At 34.3% G+C, this 20,328-nt stretch overlaps 1 protein-coding gene and 1 pseudogene across 5 annotated transcripts; one reads left to right on the top strand and one right to left on the bottom strand.

Annotated features, from left to right (window-relative positions):
* Nucleotides 1-4,755: 4,755 nt before the first annotated feature.
* LOC142625200 (uncharacterized) lies at nt 4,756-6,880 on the top strand (annotated as a pseudogene).
* Nucleotides 6,881-7,523: 643 nt separating this feature from the next.
* On the bottom strand, nt 7,524-11,139 carry LOC142626124 (putative serine/threonine-protein kinase WNK6). 5 transcript variants are annotated; one of them, XM_075799910.1, is made up of 8 exons: nt 10,998-11,139; nt 10,542-10,656; nt 10,254-10,291; nt 9,801-10,028; nt 9,483-9,703; nt 9,128-9,285; nt 8,613-9,036; nt 7,524-8,517 (listed from the first exon to the last, which is right to left on the bottom strand). In XM_075799910.1, exons 2-8 carry the CDS (start codon nt 10,635-10,637, stop codon nt 7,724-7,726), a joined length of 1,959 nt encoding a protein of 652 aa, XP_075656025.1. In that variant the 5' UTR covers nt 10,638-10,656; nt 10,998-11,139; the 3' UTR covers nt 7,524-7,723. The 5 variants fall into 5 exon arrangements, with proteins under 5 accessions (XP_075656025.1, XP_075656027.1, XP_075656028.1 ...); XM_075799912.1 differs by having other exon boundaries at nt 10,941-11,120; XM_075799913.1 differs by having other exon boundaries at nt 9,801-10,291; nt 10,542-10,689; nt 10,998-11,128.
* Nucleotides 11,140-20,328: the final 9,189 nt, after the last annotated feature.

The raw sequence follows: 20,328 nt of genomic DNA, 5'->3' as shown, positions 1-20,328 counted from the left end.
ACTAGTTTAGCTACAAGACTCTTAATTGCTCAAAAAAATCTCCCTTTCTTAAATACCTACTTTGAGATTTACATTATGTTTTAGCCAACATTATATGTACACACACTTTTTTTTTTAAAGAGTTTCAACCTATGGTATCCGCTCCTGATAATAGCTCTTTATCATTAGACCAAGACACCAATCAGTTTTTAGTGTAGGCGGAATTGAACCCTAGATCTCTTATACAACCATCAGAAACTTTACCAGTTGAGCTAATTGGAACTGATAAATGTACACATGCTTGAATCTTATTTGAATATGCATTTTTTAAACAAATGACTTATTGTCATTTAGTTTTAAGTCATCGATCCTTCAAGTTAACAACTATATGTAATTATTAACATAACTATATATAATTATTGTTAAACTATTTCGTGCATTATACAGGTTAACAATTAGTAAATTATAATACTCTCTAAAGATAAACCATAATTATACAATAAATTGATATTATCTTAAAAGAAATGTGGAATACATAACATTAAATATGATTAAATAACGAGATTAAAAACTGATTAAATAACCAAAACAATCTTAGATAATAAAAATAGTCAAAATAAAGAATAAATGGGATTTACACTGAGTTTGTTTAGAATTAATTTTTTTTTTGTAAAACATTTTTCCATTTTCAAGTAATTATTTGCGTGTAAAATGTGGTCAAATTTGTAAAATATTTTTTGTAAAACATAAAATTCTTTATAAAAAGTTATGAACGTTTTACCTTTAAAAACTTGGTAAAACATTTTATAAAAACACATAATGGCATCCCCCCCCCCCCCCAATATTTAGTGGCTAAGTCACTAGTATGACGGGTGGGGCAAGTCAGAGCCGCCATTCCGCCAGTGATATGGTGCCTAGAGAAGTTGTTTCGGTCGCCAGAGCCACCATTTTGACTATTGGTTTTGGCGGTCTAGTTGTCGAAGCCACAATTACTGGTGTTGATTCCAACTATTTGGACATCAAAACTCCAGCACCAACAGCTTTGATGGCTAAGCCACCAGTTTTGGTAATTTGCTTGAAAAATTTTAGATGTTACACCAAACACTTGAAAATATTTTACTTCAAAACAATCATAAATAACAAACTCTGCCTCCAAGCTTTGTGAGAGGTGAGTTGATGGGAAGAGCGAGCCTGCAAATATACTAATAAGATAATTAGCATCTGGTTTCTCCCCAATATCCCATTTTACCATCTTAAAAATTACTTTATCTATTATATTATACCATTTTAAAATACACCCAACATTCTAACTTTTATTTTATCATACAACATATTAAAATAGTATATCTACACTATAAAATAATATAACTCAAAACCCACAAATAGCCAATAAATCCACTGCCTCAACTGCCCATCACCCTACCACTACCTCACTGCCCATTGTTGATACTTATTTTCGCAACACATTCTCAATCAAGCCTAACCTCATTATGGGCCCAATTCATATATTAGATTATATTTTATTCTTTTAGGCATGACCCAAGCCCATATGATATATTGGGGGAAATTGAGGAAGTGTGGTTTGGAGAGTATGAGTCAGTTTCTTTTAAACCTTTTACATGAGCCTAGCCCATGCGTGCTACCAAGTGGACAAGGACATTAGTAGCACCTTAGGCTCATGGAGGACATCTTGTACCTAAAATTTTCACCCCAAAAGAGCTTTTATACTTTGACTAACTATGGCCCAAAGTCTTGCGTGAACCCATTTTTCCCTTTAAAATATAGTTGGCTCTCATTCACCAACTCTAGCTGCTAGCTCTCACTTAGGTGAGCCTCCCAAGAGTCTAAAACAACTAAAAATGAGGAGCCAATGGGGGCTTAGTCAAATATTTCCCAAATTATGCATAAAGCAAGTTAAATCTTTTACCCAACTAAAGTAAATATGAACCAAACATCAATTTAGCTCCTGGGAGGTCCATAGCCTCATCTTTAGCCTAAAAACCAGTCATTCAGGACAATCAGAGGCTGCTATAAAACTCTCCCTTCAGTTCAAAACAAAGCCAACCATGTTTTCCCCCACAGAGCTTAAACTTTAAAATAAAAGCCCATTCAGCTAGATAACATCCTCGCAATTCTAAAGCTTGGAGATGGAAATATAGGTGTAGGACAATCTTCTCTCTCTTCCTCACAACCTCTCTCAATTTTCTCTTCTTGTTGACTATAGGTCGAAATTTCGTACCTGTTATGTTTTATGCATTTCTCTACATTTTTGTTATTGGTATTTTGATTTCTCTCTTGTTAAGCACCAATAGCCTTTTGTTCATTATACATTTGGAATTTTGGGCTTGATTCTCCACAAATAAACACTTCTAAAGAACCCAATGGTAGATTTGGGCTAATCTTGCATTTTTGGCCCTTGTTTCAAAATGTTGACACTCATCATCCACCACCGCCTCATTGCCTATCACCCACCACCGCAAAATCAAAACTCACAAATGATAATATAACTCAAAAACCACAATTGACCAACAAAACCCATTGCCTCACTGCCCATCACCCACCACCGCCTCCTAGTCACACCACCATCGAGCACAGAGAGCATGTACCAAGACCAAACACGATAAGAATAGAAAGCATGCACCATGAACAAACATGACCAAGAATAGATAACCTTACAACGACCAACCACCCACCACCCACTAGAGCCATCACTGAAACTTAGACACCCACAACCCACCACGCCGCCGCCACCCACCGACCCAAAACCTACTCCGATCCACTAATCCACGCCAAGAGGGAGACACCCATGCCGATCCACTGATCACACTACCACATCCACTAATCAAGTCACCGCCTTCAACGAGAGAGAGAGAGAGAGAGTCACATAGAGAGAGAAGATAATGTTTGAGGAGAATGAATTAGTATTATATTTTTTCAATTGATCTACAGTACCATCATAAATTTAGGATGGTATTATAGTACAATTGTAAATTTTTTTACAATCGGAAGATGAGCATTCACACTCGCACTTGTATATTGCATATGTTGAGATATTTTTCCATCAAAGCGCAAAAGACATGCTTTATCCGCACTGCTAATTGCAAAAAAAAAAATTTGTAGTAGTGCTACAGTACCGTCTTACATATAAGACGGTACTGTAGCAACTTGTAAAACTTAAAATTTAAATTTTATTAATTTCTCCTCTCACACTCTTCCTGAATCACCTCTCTCTCTCTCTCTCTCTCAATCACTTTTGGGTTATATATTTTATTGGACAAATATATTATTTTAATGTATTGTATAGGAAAATAAAAGTTAGAATGTTGGTTGTGTTGTAAAATGATATCAGGGGCGGCGGTACGTTATAGTCAGGGGGTTCAAATGAACCCCCTGACCTGAATTTATATATATATATATATATATATATATATATAAAATATTAAAAAAAAAAAATTTGAACCCCCTGCCATACAAGTTTGCACCCTCTCACCATGATCCTGACCCCCTTATTTTTTAAAGCCCAACTTAAACTCCGAGAAAAAAAAGAAGTCCAAAAAAAAATTTAGGTCTTTAATCTCAGAAATAAAAAGCCCATAAATCAAAATTTGAAAAATCATAAATAAAAAAAGGGTAAAATATAAAACCTAATAATTTCTAGCTGCCTAACCTCCAAAATCTCTCATTATCCTTCTTTACTCTCCAAACCCAAAGGAAAAAAGCTGTCTCTGCATCACATACAAAATCTGCCGCCTCCGCCTGGTCTGCCTTCTGCCGCTGCTTGATCTGGTTTTTCAACTCTCTCTTTCTCTCTTTCTTTCATTGTAAGAGTGTGTTTATAGTGTTTTGATATGCTATTTCACTAAATTTGTGCGAGTGTCTGAATGAATCACCGTTGTGTAGATTTATCCTTTGATTTTTTTTTTTATTGAGTCTTTGAATCTTGGACCGTGTGTATGTGGGAGCTGTGGCATTCGAATTGTGTTGAGTGTGTTCTGATTTATGAACTTCTGAACAGTTAAAGTGAAAAGTCTGACAAAGGGGTTAATGGGTTAGAGACTTTTAGGACTAAGGACTCATTACTTTTATAATTTTATTAGTTTATAGGGAGTTTCTTTACTTTTGGGTGGCGTGTTGCAGAGTTGCAATTTTATTAGTTTATTATTTATAGTGTGAGTTTCTTTGCTTTTGGGCAGAGTTGCTGACTTGCTGTGAGCTTGTGAGTGTTAGATTGATTTGATATAAGAGTGACTTGAGTCATGACTTATCACTTCAACTATTTGATTAGTCTTTTAATCTTGTTGAATGTGAGTTGTTAGCAATATGACTTGGTCATTACACTAACACTAAAGACAATAAAAATATAAAATATTTAAAGAATTTTAAACTTATAAATTAAAAAAATGCAAAAAAATTACTTAACAAAAATAATTAATATATTTATTGTATTAGAAAAAAATGTCAAATAAACTAATAGTTTATTTTTTGTTTTTTGCTAGTGTTATGGATAAATTTATAATAAGGAAACCCCGTAGGCCGCAAGATTTATCTTCTACTCAAGATTCATGTCTTACTCAAGATTCATCTTCCATTCAAGATTCATCTTCTACTCAAGATTCATCTTCTAAGCATGGTCGTATTGATGTGAACGATCTTCCTTCAGACCCTGGGCTAAGAAAAAAGATTTCATTTTATCATCCTAATGATCGAGATGAAATAAGAAGATATTATTTACAAAAAAAACCATGTCAACCTTATAAACACGATTTTCCTCAAACAAAAATTGGTGGACTTATGCGTCGATTTAATCCTAAATGGTTTAAAGAGTATGAAAGTTGGTTGGAATATAGTATTGAAAAGGATGCCGCATATTGTTTATATTGTTACCTATTTAGACAAGATGTTGGTATGCAATCTCGGAGGTGATAGTTTTGTGACAAAGGGATTCAATAGTTGGAATAAGAAAGAAAAGTTAGACCAACATGTTGGAGGTGTTAATAGTGCCCATAACCAAGCTCTTAAGGATGGTGAAAATCTAATGAAGCAAAATCAACACATTCAAAGTGTTTTTGTTAAGCAATCAAATCAAGATAAAATTATATATCGGACTCAATTAAATGCAATAGTTGATTGCATAAGATTCCTTTGCATCGGGGGTTAGCTTTCCGTGGTCATGATGAATCGATGATTCAAGTGATAAAGGAAATTTCCTTGAGCTTGTACAATTTTTGGCGTATCATAATGATGTTATTAATGAAGTATTGCGGAAAACTCCAAAAAACGCAAGCTAACCCATCCCGATATTCAAAAAGACATTGTGAATGCAATTGCATATAAAACTACCAATGCCATCATCGAAGATCTTGGCAAAGTGAGTTCTTTTTCAATTTTAGTTGATGAGTCCCGTGATATCTCAATAAAAGAACAAATGGCTGTTGTTTTGCGTTATGTGGACAAAAAGGGAATTGTTACAGAGCGATTTCTTGGTATTGTACATGTAACAGATACCTCTGCCTTGTCTCTAAAAGCTGCTATTGAATTTTTATTCTGTAAATATTCATTGAGTTTATCAAGACTACGTGGGCAAGGTTATGATGGGGCCAGTAACATGCAAGGTGAATTCAATGGTCTTAAAACTTTAATTCTGAAGGATAATAAATCAGCATTTTATGTCCATTGCTTTGCTCATCAACTTCAATTGACTCTTGTAGCTGTTGCTAATAAGCATACTGATATTGCTGAATTTTTTAGCTTGGTTAGTAAAATAGTAACTATTGTTGGAGCTTCTTGTAAAAGACGAGAATTTTTACGAAATGCACAACTTGCAAAAATCACAGAAGCATTAAACTTGGGTGAACTTGAAAGTGGGCAAGGTTTGAACCAAGAGACAAGTCTTAAACGTGCTGGTGATACACGTTGGGGATCACATTATAGGACAATCCTCAACTTGATTTTGATGTTCTCTTCCACAGTTGATGTACTTGAGATGATTGAAAAGGATAGCCTGCTCTCTGAGCAAAGAGTTGAAGCTCGATCTATTTTAAGGTTAATTCTATCTTTTGAATTTTCCTTTGCTTTACACTTGATGAAAAATATTTTGGGGATCACAAATGAGTTGTCAATAGCATTGCAAAAGAAAAATCAAGATATTGTAAATGCTATGACGCTTGTTAGAGTGTCTAAGCAACGATTACAAATGATGAGAGATGATGAATGGGAAGCTCTATTGACTGAAGTATCCACATTTTGTAGCAAGCATGATATTCCTATCTTGAACATGGAAGAAATATTTGTAGTTGGTGTGAGGCCACGACGCAACGCCCCACAAATTACAAATTTACATCACTATCGTGTTGATTTATTCTTTGAAGTCATAGATCTGCAACTTCAAGAGCTTAATAATCGTTTTTCAGAGGTGACTACTGAGTTGCTACTTTGTATGGCTTGCTTGAATCCAAGTGATTCGTTTTCGGCTTTTGATATACAAAAATTGACCCATCTTGCAAAGTTCTATCCATCTGATTTTTCCGAGACAGATGTATTGGCACTTGATAATCAGCTTCAGACTTACATTGTTGATATGCGCTCCAATAACGAGTTTTTAGAGCTTAAAGGAATTGGGGACCTTGCTAGAAAGATGGTGGAAACAAATAAGGATGTCATATATCCATTGGTATATTTGCTTGTGAAGTTAGTTTTGACCCTTCCTGTTGCGACTGCAACAGTGGAAAGAAGTTTTTCAGCAATGAAATATATCAAAAATGAATTGCGCAATCGAATGGGGGATCAGTGGTTGAATGATTGTTTGACTGTGTACATTGAAAAAGATATAGCTCGTAGGATTGATAATGAATCTATCATGCAACGGTTTCAAAATATGAAACCTCGTAGAAGACAATTGTAGAATTTTATGTTTTTTTTTTTTTTTTTTTGTGATATTGATATATTTAAGTCTCTTTTGTTTTAGATTTTATATAATTTATATTTCTTATTGACCCCCCTGAACAAAAATCCTGGAGCCGCCCCTGAATGATATAGTATATATGATAAAGTAACTTTTGAGATGGTAAAATGAAATTTTTTGTAAAAACCCGATGCGAACGTTGAAATGAAGTTTTTTGGTGCTTTGATGCTAAAATATACCAACATATACCATTTGAAAGGCCGGGTACTGGTGCTCTAAGGCAATAACAAACCAAAGGCGAAGACCAAGGATTGAGAACGACTTTCATAGCTCTGTTTTGCTCGTGAATGTCGCATTGTGTATCAACACAATTCGGGTTCACACACAAATGAATTATTGGAAGGGCGATGGCCCATTTGAGTGAAAAGGAACACATGGGTGGGTCTGTAAAGAGTGAGGATGATTAGTATCATACCAACCCATCCAATGGACTCGGGTAACAAAGTTGAACGAAGGGGTTAAATTGAGAACAACTCAACCTAAACTCTAGTATCAGCATTGCCAAAATTGAAACTATAGAGACCAAATTGACAAATGCCCACCTTATCAATAAAAGTAACTAAAAAACACCAGAAGGTCAAATGAATCACATAATTACTCATTTCATTCCTATTTGACTAGAGTCGATCTTTAGCTCTAGTTAGATATTTTGAAAAAAAATTTAAAAAAATGTGTTTAATTACAATTAATTTTCTCTTCCTAGAAAAAACTATCTACACTTTCAAGGAAGAGAAAAGGAGGAAAAAGCGGGAAGGAAATAAAACAAATAACTACAAGAATTGACTAACAAATTGACTCTATTTTTTTCTGAGACAACCTCCTCCTCCTCGTCTCCATGATAGCTTCATGTCTTCTCTTGGATATTTCTCTAATGGCCTCCTGGTATTGCAGCTCAATCGTTTCCATCTCCATTCTCAACTCCTCATCTCCATCTTGATCATAATTGATTGTATAAGCTGGGAAAGTCACTAAACTGCTGCTTTCCAAATCTATAACCTTGCTACTGTGATCAGGGGATGCACCCATTTCCACTTCAGATGGGGATTCCCTCACTCTTCTGTCCAACCCATACCCCATCTCTGCAGACATGTATGAATCAATAGAATTATTTTTATCATTCCATTCAGAAGAGGTTGCAGAAACATATGAAATCTCAGAACACCGATCTTCAGTCGTGGTTGCACTTTGAAGACCAAAATTATCATGAGACCTGACCTCTTCAAGTTTGTCATTGGTTTCCTGTACTGGTTGAATGGACCCGCCAGATGAGGTAGAATTGGTGAAACTGGGCTCACACGCATTTTGGTGTGATTGTACTAAGTTTCCACCATGTTTTAGCAACTGAGAGACTTCTTGATGGGCTTCATGAGTTTGTATTCCATTTGGAGCAACCACATGATCAATGCGAACACAAGGCTTCCATTTAGGCACTAACTTCATCAACAACAAATCAATCAACTCCGCTATAAACATAACATCCTCATCAGCTAATTCTAGTTGCTCAACCATCTCACTTGAAACTGAGATGGCTGTATCACTATCAAGGTAGAATAGGAAGTGGATATTCCTTGCACGACCTGCATGTAAATAACAGAATATATAGTTCTCTAGGAATAAATTAACAATAAAACTTAATCAGAATGGCAATGAACTATGTCAGATATATACATACCATTCCGATCAGCTATCCGAAGTATTAATGAGACTGAGTGCTCATCATTTCCTTCACCTTTTAACCAAAAGGAATTTTCTTTTTGTGCTCTTTTTACCTCCACACACACAGAATGGGACCCATCATCAATAGTGGTGATAATGGGTAGATTACCATCATTGTCAGCATCTATGGAATGGGGTTTAGTTCGTGTGCTAGCAGGTCCTTCTGACATCAACCAACGATCTCCAAAAGCTCCCATTTTGGGAAGAACAATATCTGGAAGTGGTAGAGGACGATTCTTTGCCAATTTGTTTACTTGGAGAAAAGGGTCCATCAAAAGCTCTTTTGCTGACAGCCTTTGAGATGCTGGGACCAAACATTTCTCGATAAATTGTTTCATTGCTGGATCTTTTACTTTAGTGAGTGCGACAGGCTTTATTCCCTGTTAGGTCTTATAATTTTAGGATTGACCATGACTATAGCTAATATTCATAAGTAAGAAGAAACAATTTAATTAATCATGAAAAACTCACAGATGAAACTTTCTTGTATATTTGAGCTGAATTTTTACATTCACTGTAAGGATATTCAAAAGTCACCATCTCTAGCATGCACATGCCAAATGAATATATATCGGCCAACTCATTGTAATCCTCATCATATAGTTCAGGTGCCATAAACTCAGGAGTTCCTATCAAGATCACATTCACAAGTTAATAAACATAAGACCAGACTATTGGGAAACAAAAAGGCATATTCCTTAAGACAGCTATCTGAGCAATAATGTCCACATTGTTTTAAGATTTATTACTCCAACAATCTATGGCCCAGCCATGTGTATCAGACAGTGAGTATCAATAAGGTAAAGCCAGAGCATGGAAAATGTACCAATTACACTTTTGGCATTAGCCTGCTCCATGACAGTTGCCAACCCGAGATCTCCAATTTTAACTTCTCCTTGGTTACCGTTGATAAATATGTTATCACACTTGAGGTCCCTATGTATAATTGGTGGGTTGTGACTGTGAAGGTAGTTCAAACCTGTCAAAATCTGCCTTGCCCATCCCTTCACAGCCTTCATCTCAATCTTTTTGTGTTTCTTACGATACCTAAATCACGGATTACATCCACTAACTACAAGGCTGATGGCACCATAAAACAAAACAAGAAACTTAAGTAAAGTTGTAAGAAGGAAACTAAACTTACTGTCTAAGGTTGCCAGAGGAGAACAACTCAGTGATAATATTAACAGTCTTGTTCTTATCATCGATCCACGAATTGTAAAACTTTAATATATTGCTATGTTTCAGTGATTTTAAGAGATGCACTTCTGAGTACAGCCTCTCTAAGTCATCTGGTGACTGTAGCACCTCATCAATTCGAACTTGGTTCCATGCTACTTCAAGCCCATCAACTTCATCAAAGGCCTTGTAACTAGTTGATTATAAATTTAAGGAAGACAGACAAATACAACAAGAAGATTAACTCAACTCAAGTAAAATAAAATATATAATCGTTGCTTATTTTTTCTACATCCACTAAGTGATCACATATTTTTCCAATTAAGTTTCCCACTTGATACACACATACACATAATGATAACATGAAGAAATTAAATAAAGGCCGCCAACATAATTTTAATGGAAGAATGAAGGATACACTGTCTTGAAGGCACCTTTCCCAAGGACATCTTTATACTGTCAAAACCCAAAACCAAGATATAAATGCAATAATCAAAGCCCATGAACATAATATGAACATCGAGTTTGGTTGATGCTTAGACTACTTTTAATCCAAAAAAAAACACATCATACAGAAATGTGACTTAGTTGAGGGATCGTAGCATGAAATTTAAACCATCATTGCCTTTCCCTTTTCCTGAATTTTCTCATTAATCAAACGCAAACTAAGCAGAAAGACAAAATAAAATAGAAGATATAATCTTACCCGAATGTAGCGACTAGTTGGATCAATCTCAAGAATATGAGGAGGCTCTGCATAACCTGAACCATCTTTCGAACTCTCGCTGCCAGCCATGCTCATCTTTACCAATCTCTATTATCTAAAAACTCTTGACAATAATTAAATATTAAACCTAAAACAAATCAACACCAAATTTAATTCAGCAAAGCAACGAATGTTAAGAATCAATTAGTATTGGGGGGGACAAATTAAAAACTTTTTCTTCAGATATAATTCTGAGCCAATTTAAAAAAAAAAAAAAAACACTACAGACGATACCTGCAAAAACATATTTCTAAAAAAAATATATATATATATTTTAGAAACAACAAAAAATAATTAACCATGGAGAAAAATTGGAAAAAAAAAAGAAAAGAATTGTACCTGGAGAAAGAGTTTTCTGAGAAAAAAAAAAAGCTAGAGAGAGAGCGAAATCCTAACCTAGATTTTGAGGAGACGGACAGACAGAGTCGATCAACTGTCATATTACCACCTCGTATTGAAATTCTCTGTGTATTTGAAAACTCAATTCGATCTTTCTCAAAAAAGAAAAAGAAAACTCACTTCAACGCATAAAGGAGGTGTATAAATATTTATACTTATCCTGTAACTTATAAATATTTATGAGTTACTACAAGTTTTATTTAATATTAATTAGTTATTATACAGTCGAAATCCATGATATAAAATTCTTAGAAATTTTAGGAGTTTGGTAAGCGTGTTTAAATATAGTTTGTTGTTTTGCCCATCTATAAAATGATGGGTTTTATACTTGAATTTATTGTTTGGCTAATATTTTTTAAATACAGTTTTCAAAAAACTGTATCTTATTTTCCTGATTTAAAATAGGATTTTGAAAACGGTTTAAGGGGTGTTTTTCGGATATAGAAAATGTTTTTAATGACATAATTGTAAATAAATTGAAAACAGTAAACCCCACATCTTTATCACAAAAAGAATTTTAACACTTTAAATTTGAAACTTATCATTAAAAAAAAAAACACGATGAGCTCTATTCCCTTATTATTATCCACAAAAAAGGTAATTTATAGAAACCCGTTACTTTTTGAAATGTTTTTTTTTTAAATCTCAAAAATAAAAATGGTCTTCCAAACAATTTTTTTTTTAGTATTTTGAAAATTATTCTTAAGAGTAGGAGCCAAACACGTAAAATAAAAAAATTATTATCTGAAAACTAGTTTCAAATTCAATTTTTTGAAAATAATTTTTATATTGATGATGCGAAGGAAATCAGTAGACTGGATACTTCGGACTTGAAAGGGCTACTTGCTATTTCGATGGCCTAAAAAAAAAAAAAAAAAAGCGATCAAAGGTGACTGGGGTTGCCGGTGAAGAACCCTCCGATGGCAAAGTTAGTTTTCTCTCTATATTTTCGGAGTTCCAACTTTTTTGGGAAAAGTAAAAAACGTACCTTTGTTTTGCTAGATTGAGCGTTTATATAATGTCCTAAGAACGGTTATCAGACTTATAACCTCCCCTAGATTCGAGGAGGTGTAAAGGTTCGGGAATAACTTCCACAACTGTTTAAGAGTTGCTTTTTCTCACATAACGGTCACTGGAGGTTATACGTGTAATACAAAGTTACTTGTACACGAGAATTTTCCCAAGTGTTAAGGGCTTGTTCAGGGTTCCTCGTCCAGAGATTCTTTAGTCGAGCATATTACTTCCATGGAAGGTCGTCCCCTCCATGGACGACCTTATTCAGATCGAGGTGGATGGATCTTGGACGAGACAATGGTTCTATCAAACATGACCATGTTAATCTCGTCCGAGCACCTTCCTGTATGGACGAGATTTCTAATCTTGCCTTCCTGGTTTTCTCCAGGACGACCTCCATGGACGATATTGGAGTTGGTAAAAATCATTCCCATCATATACTATTTTGAAAACAAAAATAAAAATCCTCCTACCAATCCTCTTAGCATTTACTAATATTTAGAATTTTTTTTCCATTTGGCCTTAAATTTTTAACAATTTCATTAGTGGTGACATTTGCAAAACAATATGGAAAAATAGCATCTCGAGTTTCTAAGATTTGAGTTTCATGATAGAACTCGAGTCTTAAATGCTCGACTTCCTGAGATGGAAAACAAAAATTAACCACATGGAATCCATGTGGAACTTAAGTTTATAATACTCGAGTACCTCCTCTGCACTTCATCTTCCTCACCTGCTTCTACAGATTCTTCCTTTGCGTTTTCCAGATCGGCATTTTCCAGATCGGTTCTTTAGATCGTCTTCGAATCTTCATGCGTTTTCCAGATCGGTTCTTCAAATCGTCTTTATTTTCCAGATCGTGCTTCTTTTTCCTTCGGATCTAGTTCTTCGGTGCTTCAGATCGTCTTCATCTTCATGCGTTTTCCAGATCGGTTCTTTAGATCGTCTTCATCTTTAACTTTATTCTTCAAATACTTCTATAAAATTCGAGTTTGAGAAACTTGAGTTTCACATGAATAAATTACTCCATCTTAGCACTAGAATTCTAGTCCTTGAGGCTCAATTTTGTTACCGAACTCAAGTTTTATAGACTTGAGATGCTAAGGGAGTGTTTGATAGAGTAAGTTGAGATGTGATTTTTGTAGTTTTTTGAAATACGTATGCGTAAAAAAATGTGTGAAAATATATGTGATATTATTTAAAATGTAAAAAAGTAAGTTTGAAATGGTATAAAAAGTAGACCCTAAATTCCTAAATAGTTTCAAAATTTTACTAACCAACAATATTTTCTTTCAAGATTATGCTAGCCTGCAAATTACAACCTACTATTTTGTTGGTATATATATATATTTTTTATTCGCGATCTTCTGAGGTTTGCCGCAGGTGACTTTTGTATCGTATTACGTCTCTTCAGCATTTAAGTTTGATTTTGAGAGTATTGACTACGTGGCGCTACAATGTTTGGGTTCCGTGAAACTTAGGTGACAGGCCTTGTGGAACCATTCCTTATCCAGTTAAGGTTAAAAAAGTAATTTTCTATTTTTTTAGAGAAGTGTGCAACTTAATTAATGGAGTAATTGATACTTAAAAAAAAATTGATAATGGATAAGTATGTATAAAAGTGGTTTCAGCAAAATAAAAGTTATGTATAAAAGGAAAGGGAATAGTTCACACTTTCTTTTTTTGATAGGAGGAATAGTTAACACTTTTTTTTTTTTTGATAGGAAGGAATAGTTAACACTTGTTTGAGTGTTTGGTTAGTTTTTATTTTCTATCTTGTTAAAGATTCTACCAACAAAATATTTGAAAACATAGTTGCTCTTTTATGGATGATTTTGAAATTTATCACCATTTTGTACTCAAATCCATAATTTTCCGTTAATGTTATTCTTCTTAAGTGAAAAAAAAAAAAAAAAAACAAAGGAAGAAAAACTTTACAGCAACAAAATTATAGGGGTAGGCTCAATTTGTGTATGCATTAGAAAAGAAGGATGCCATCTTCGTCATCATGATAAATTGATGAGTTAGTTATTAGCACCATGTAATTATCACTCCATTTAAGATGTATTGTTGATTGGGTAATTTTTTAAAAATATCTTTCAAACTTTTTTACCTTGTCAATTTTTACATCTCAAAGTGATAAAATTGCATGGTGCAATAGTCTTAGTTATTGCACCGGTCTCAATCCCTTTTATTTGGGCGAAAATGGGCAAATGCCCATTTTGCACAAAAAAAAAGAGCAAATGCCCCATTTTTCAAACTAATTAAGGAAATGTCCTTCATTTGAAACTCGATTTTGAGAAAATTGAGTTTAAAAAAAAAAATTTCTGGAGCCCTATAACGACGTTTTAAGAAATCTATAGTGACGTTTTAAGGACCTATAGCGGCGTTTTGTAACTCGACCTCCATGAAATCGAGTTGTATGCAAGTTTTTTTTATTATTTTTTTATTATTTATTTTTATTTATCTATAACTCGACTTCATGGAGCTCGAGTTACAAAACGCCGCTATAAGTCCTTAAAAACGTTACTATAGGTTCCTTAAAACGTCGCTATAGGGCTTAACTCGATTTTGAGAAAATTGAGCTTTAAAAGGGGGGCATTTCCCTAATTTGTTTGGGAAAGGAGACAACATGCTGATTTTTTTAGTGAAAAGGGCAAAAGCCCATTTTGGCCTTTTTGTTTGTCTTTTACCTATATTAAAAGGAATATGTTATTGGGTGGGCAATCATTAAGGAGAATTATTCGAGTCCTTACCCACAATGGGAAGCAGCAAAATTTGCAAGTTGGATTTTTTAACAGAATCTGACTTGACTGCCTAAAAAAAAGTAGTTTGACTGCATTAGGAATTCTATCTTAACAATTGCCATTAGGGCGCTTAATAACAAGATCCATATTAGTTTGACTACCTAAAAAATAGTGGTTTGATTGCATTGAGAATTCTACCTTAATAATTGCCATTAGGCATCCATATTAGAAAGTATTAAAGAGGCATTTGAACTATATTTTTGTTGAGTAAGTTTTTTGGTGAGACAAAAGTTAACATGCCTAGTTTGAAAACTAAGGAAAACTCATTGCTACAGTTAAGAAAAAGACTCATTTCATATCAAGAAAGAGCTTATGAGAGAGAAATGAGATAGCACAAAGAAAAGTTGGTGACAAAGATATATATATAGCATAATGACACATTGAGAATATAGTGGATTTCGATTCATAAAATTTGAGATAATTCTCTTTTCAAATAATTTTTCAAATACTAGTAAGAACTTATATGACCACTAGATGAAGCTTATAAATGGGTTCTAAAGTAAAATATTATGGTTTTTTTTAGGGTCAGCTCAATACATTTTGAGGACTAAGGCAATAATTTTTAATGAGTTTTTTTTTTTTAAAATTAAAAAAAAAAACTTAGATAAAATTTAGTTAATTTCTATACGATATATATTTTTTAATTTAAAGTCTATTATTCTTATTTTTTTAATATGACTAATTATTTTTTCCTTTTTTTTGGCTAAGCATGACCAATTCACTTAATATTGGATATCTATACATCATTTTTGGGTAAATGGTAAAGCTATTACAAATTTTATTGCAATATGCTTACAAACTATTGTGGTAATAAATGTAGCACTTAAGAAAAAAATTAGTATTTAAATTACTTCTTATGATTTGTTACACATCAATTTGCAAAGCTAATATAAAATAATTTGTAGTATTCGGTTTTCAAAACCATGGCCTAGACCTAGGGTTGACCCTGTTTCTTTACAATTTTTAGACCTTTGAACCTGTTTGGAACATGTGTCTTTATGCTTCAATCATATGCTCTATGTATCTAACAAGGAAGGCATGGAAACGATCCTCACATCTTCAACTAGGAGTAGGGACTCGTCCATTGTTCGACACAGTTTTTGATAACTATCTACGACATTATTGAACTTGGATAATGGTAGTAGGTGTATGAAGGGCATGGTAGTTTATGTGAATGTGTAGGTTTACAATTGTAGGTAGTAAGGGCATTAGCATCTAAAATTGCATAATAGTTTCTATTTTCCATCTAAAAAGTTATTTTATTTATTATACGATACTACTTTACAAAATACCCAACATCCCAAACTATATTTTAACATTCAACCCATTAAACTAATATACACTATCCCATAAAATAATTTATCACATCTCCTTTTACTTCTTCCCATCTCTTTGTTTTCTTCTCCATTCTCCTCTCTCTCTCTCTCTCTCTCTCTCTCTCACTTAATCACCCAACACCCAAAAAAAATCAACACATCCATCGGCCACCACCCACAACCCAAATCCATACTTAGATCATCCTATCTATCACTCACCACCCAAACCCATATCATCCCAACCTTTGAAACTCAATCACCTCCACCAACAAAAATTGAAATCACCACTTGCAACCACCACAACCAATCATGCTACCAACCACAACAACCATAGTCACCACCAACATGCCAACCACCAAAACCCATTAAAAAAAAGACGTAAATGCACTTTTAGTCCCTACATTTTGACGTTTTTTTCATTTTGGTCCCTACATTTTAATTTTATCACTTTTAATCCCTAAATCAATTAACACGTGTTATTTTCTTCCTTTCTGTCGGTCAACCGACGGAAATAGCTGAGGTGGCAGTCGGAGAAATTAAAATATTATAAAAAATGCCACCTCATCCATGACACACCAGCATATAAATTAAAAAAAATTAATTTATTAATTTTAACTAAATAAAAAATAAAATAAAATAAAAAATCAAAATTCATATTAATTGAGATCTAAATTTTTTTTTGAACAATATCACCAACCCAAAAATTTTTAAACCCAAAAAATTAACATAAGATCCCAACCTGAACACTATTCTCAAATCGGCCACACACTTTCATCTCAAACTCAAACTCTATTCTCTCATCTCAAAGTCAAAGTCAAACTCAAATACTGATACACACAGAGATCCAATCTCCAAAAAAGCAAACCTTAACCTTCAAACCCATAAATTTTCTTGAGAAACAAACACAAAAAATCCAAATTGGTTGAATTGTGAGAGAGAAAATGAATCGTCAATGAAGAACGGGTCAGATGCCCACAGGAAAAACAAACCAAAACCCCCAATTTTCTCAAACCCAAAGAAAATAATCAAATCCAGAATCCCAAGAAACAAAAGAGAATCAAAGAAAAGATTGGATGTTGGGAGCGAACCGAAGCATTGGAAGAAGACGGAAAGGCCGGAGCTGGCGACGCTGCCGCCATCGACACGCCAATCATTTCACTTTCCAAGTTGGCGCTGCTCTAAAAAATTTGGCCGGCAGAGGAAAGCTCTTCCGGTGATTAGATAACGAGTTTGTTGATGACGATAAAGGCGATGGATTCGGTGGTGCGTGGTGGGTTAGATCGACGATGCGTGGTGGGTTAGATTAACGATGCGTGGTGAATCAGATCAGCCTCTCTCTCCTCCGCCGACCTCAGCAAGTCCACCTCCACCACCGAAGCGGCGGTGCTCTTCTTCAGATTGGTCATTCTGTTTAGGTCTTGCTGGGGTTTGTCTTATGGGTCATGCTGTTTGGGTCTTGAGACCGTGAGAGTTAATCTTGATTTTGAGTGGTCATGTTGTTTGGGTCTTGAGACCAAGAGAGTTGTTCTTGTTGGGAATGAATGGGAGAGCTCGGGTTCATCAATGAAAGAGTGAGAGATGATAATTTGTTTTTTCTTTTCTTTGGTGTTCTTGTGATGGGTTTGAGTTCTTGGATGCTGTGTTTGATTTCTATTTGTGATCTGGGTCTGTGTTTGTGTTTGATCTCTGTTTTTTTCTTTTTCTTTTTTCGTTTGTGTTGTTGTAATCTGGGTTCAGAAGATTGAATCTGGGTTCATCTTGTTTATTTTTATTCAAATCTAATGTATTTTTATGTTTTAAATTTTGTTTTTATGTTTTTTAATTTTGTTAAATTTATATGCTGATGTGTCATGGTGAGGTGACATTTTTTATAATATTTTAATTCCTACGGCTGCCACCTCAGTTATTTTTTTTGGTTGACCGATGGAAAGGACGAAAATAACACGCGTTAATTGGTTTAGGGACTAAAAGTGGTAAAATTAAAATGTAGGGACCAAAATGGAAAAACACCAAAATGTAGGGACTAAAAGTGTATTTACGCAAAAAAAAAACTATCAAAGCCCATTAAGGGTCCGTTCGGTTGGAGGAGTGGAAAAGTGGGAGGATGAAAAATTGTAGGAGGATGGAAAATATTTTAGTTTTCCCTCTTGTGTGTTCGGTTGGAGGGTTAAAAAAGTGGGAGGTGGAAAACTTTTTTGTTCGGTTGGAGAGAAAAATGGAAGGATGAAAAATGTAATTTATATAAATTGACTATTATACCCTTGTTACATAATATGTAAGGAATAGATTTATTTGTACTCATTACATAATATAAAATTTATCACATCATATATATAAATTTATATTATTATTTTTATTATTATAATGTAAAAATTAGATTAAGTCACGAAAAAAAGAGAAAGAACGTTCGTTGAAAAAAAAAAAGAACGTTTAGGTCCTAAACGTTGACAAAAAAAGAAAAAAAGAAAAAAGAAAAGAAGAACGTTCAGGTCCTGAACGTTGGAAAAAAAAAAACGTTGGGGAGAGGACCACTTTTCTCCCCAACGTTTTCCTCCCAATCTAGGAGGAAAATATATGTGGGCTCGAGAGGAAAATTTTCCTTCCGGGTTTTCCATCATTCCTATTTTTTTTTCTCTAAACGAACAGTCGAAAATACTATTTTTCGCTCTATTTTCCTCCCTTTGTTTTCCATCCCCCCTATTTTCACTCCAAATGAACGGGGCCTAAATCTAAAACCACCACCAAATACATAACCACACTGCCACCACCATCGAACGTTCACCCAACAACAACCATGAGCAATCCATTAGCACCACCACCATAACCATCAACAACCGCAACCAGCTACCACCACCACCATCACCAGACCAAACCAACCCACCACCGCAATCTACCACAATACCACCTTACAAACTAGAGGCACCACCATATGACCCTCTAAAACCCACATCCCACAACCCATGACCCATGGCCTACAACAATCCATGCCATCGCGACCCACTGTATAACCCACACCACCACCACCACAACCACACCACCCCATGATCCACAACCCATGCAACCACAACCCACAAAAACTTGAAATCCACAACCCACTACACCTTAATCACTGTACCGCCTTAAAGAGAGAATTGAGAGGGAAGAGATAAAGAAAGCGATAAAGCGAAGAGAAAAATGGGTAGAGGGATAGTGTACTAGAGTGTTGGTTTAAGTGGCATGGGGAGAGAGAGTGATTGGCTTGGTGAGGGAGAGAGAGAGTCTGTCGAGGAAGAAGGAGATAAGAGACCGAAGAGGAAGAGAGAAGGCAGATATTTAGGAAGAGAGATACAATTAATCCTATTATTTTATTTTACCCACATTGCTACAATAAGTTTTATTTTTAAGATATTACTATAGTTAAGTTGTAAAAATTTATACAACTAGCAACTCGGGTAATGTATCTAATTTTTGGTTTGATGTTATAAAATAGCAAATTAGGAGTTTTAGAACTTCCAATGCTAATGCTCTAAAAGAGTCATCCTGAGGAATGAAAATAATCCTTGACTAAGAGAGAAAATAATCCTTAAACATATAGACACTTTTGTTAAAAGGAATCGTTGTTGTTGATAGCAAAATCTCTTCGAATAAATGTGGGGCACAACTTTTATCACTTTTGCCACGATTGGCTGAAGTGGTAGGTCATAAGTGGTGGAAATAAAAATGATGTTAGTAGTGGGTTCATATAAAAATAATAGTCCACTATTCACAACGTGCTACTTTAGAAATTTGTAAATAAAAAGTTGTAAATAAAAGAAAGTTGATCTTTTAAAAATCAGATTAGCCACGCATAACTTTTGTATTTTGAATTGAAAAAAATCAAGCACTTTTTAAGCTTAGAAAATTAGAAATGCAAGAATACATGTAAATGGAGTGATTTTTTTTTTTTGTGGAGAAGTAGTAGTGGTGAGCTACATGGCTATGTTGTACATTGTTTTGTTGTATGCTTCAATGAATGAGACATAGTTTACCTCAAAATTGATTGGGAAAAAATTCCTCTTATACATTTTGTTAGAAATGACTATCCACGTGTAATCACTTGACATATTTAATTCTCATTTATAAGTAGTTTAAATATTACTAAATTTCTTTAGATATTTTTATCGTAAATTTTGTTATTTTATAAAAAAACTTTCACATTATTATTCGTATTTT

Source organism: Castanea sativa, chromosome 2 (assembly GCF_040712315.1).
Source record: "Castanea sativa cultivar Marrone di Chiusa Pesio chromosome 2, ASM4071231v1".
Lineage (NCBI taxonomy): Eukaryota > Viridiplantae > Streptophyta > Magnoliopsida > Fagales > Fagaceae > Castanea > Castanea sativa.
The sequence above is the reverse complement of the archived record's forward strand: the minus strand, read 5'-3'. Positions and strand labels throughout refer to the sequence as shown.

Coding starts and splice junctions, on each gene's coding strand:
- LOC142626124 (XM_075799910.1), bottom strand. CDS start 10,637: ATGAGCATGGCTGGCAGCGAGAGTTCGAAAGATGGTTCAGGTTATGCA. Junction 9,704..9,800: donor TCCTCTGGCAACCTTAGACA/GTAAGTTTAGTT, acceptor TCCGTGATTTAG/GTATCGTAAGAAACACAAAA. Junction 8,518..8,612: donor TCGGATAGCTGATCGGAATG/GTATGTATATAT, acceptor ATTTACATGCAG/GTCGTGCAAGGAATATCCAC.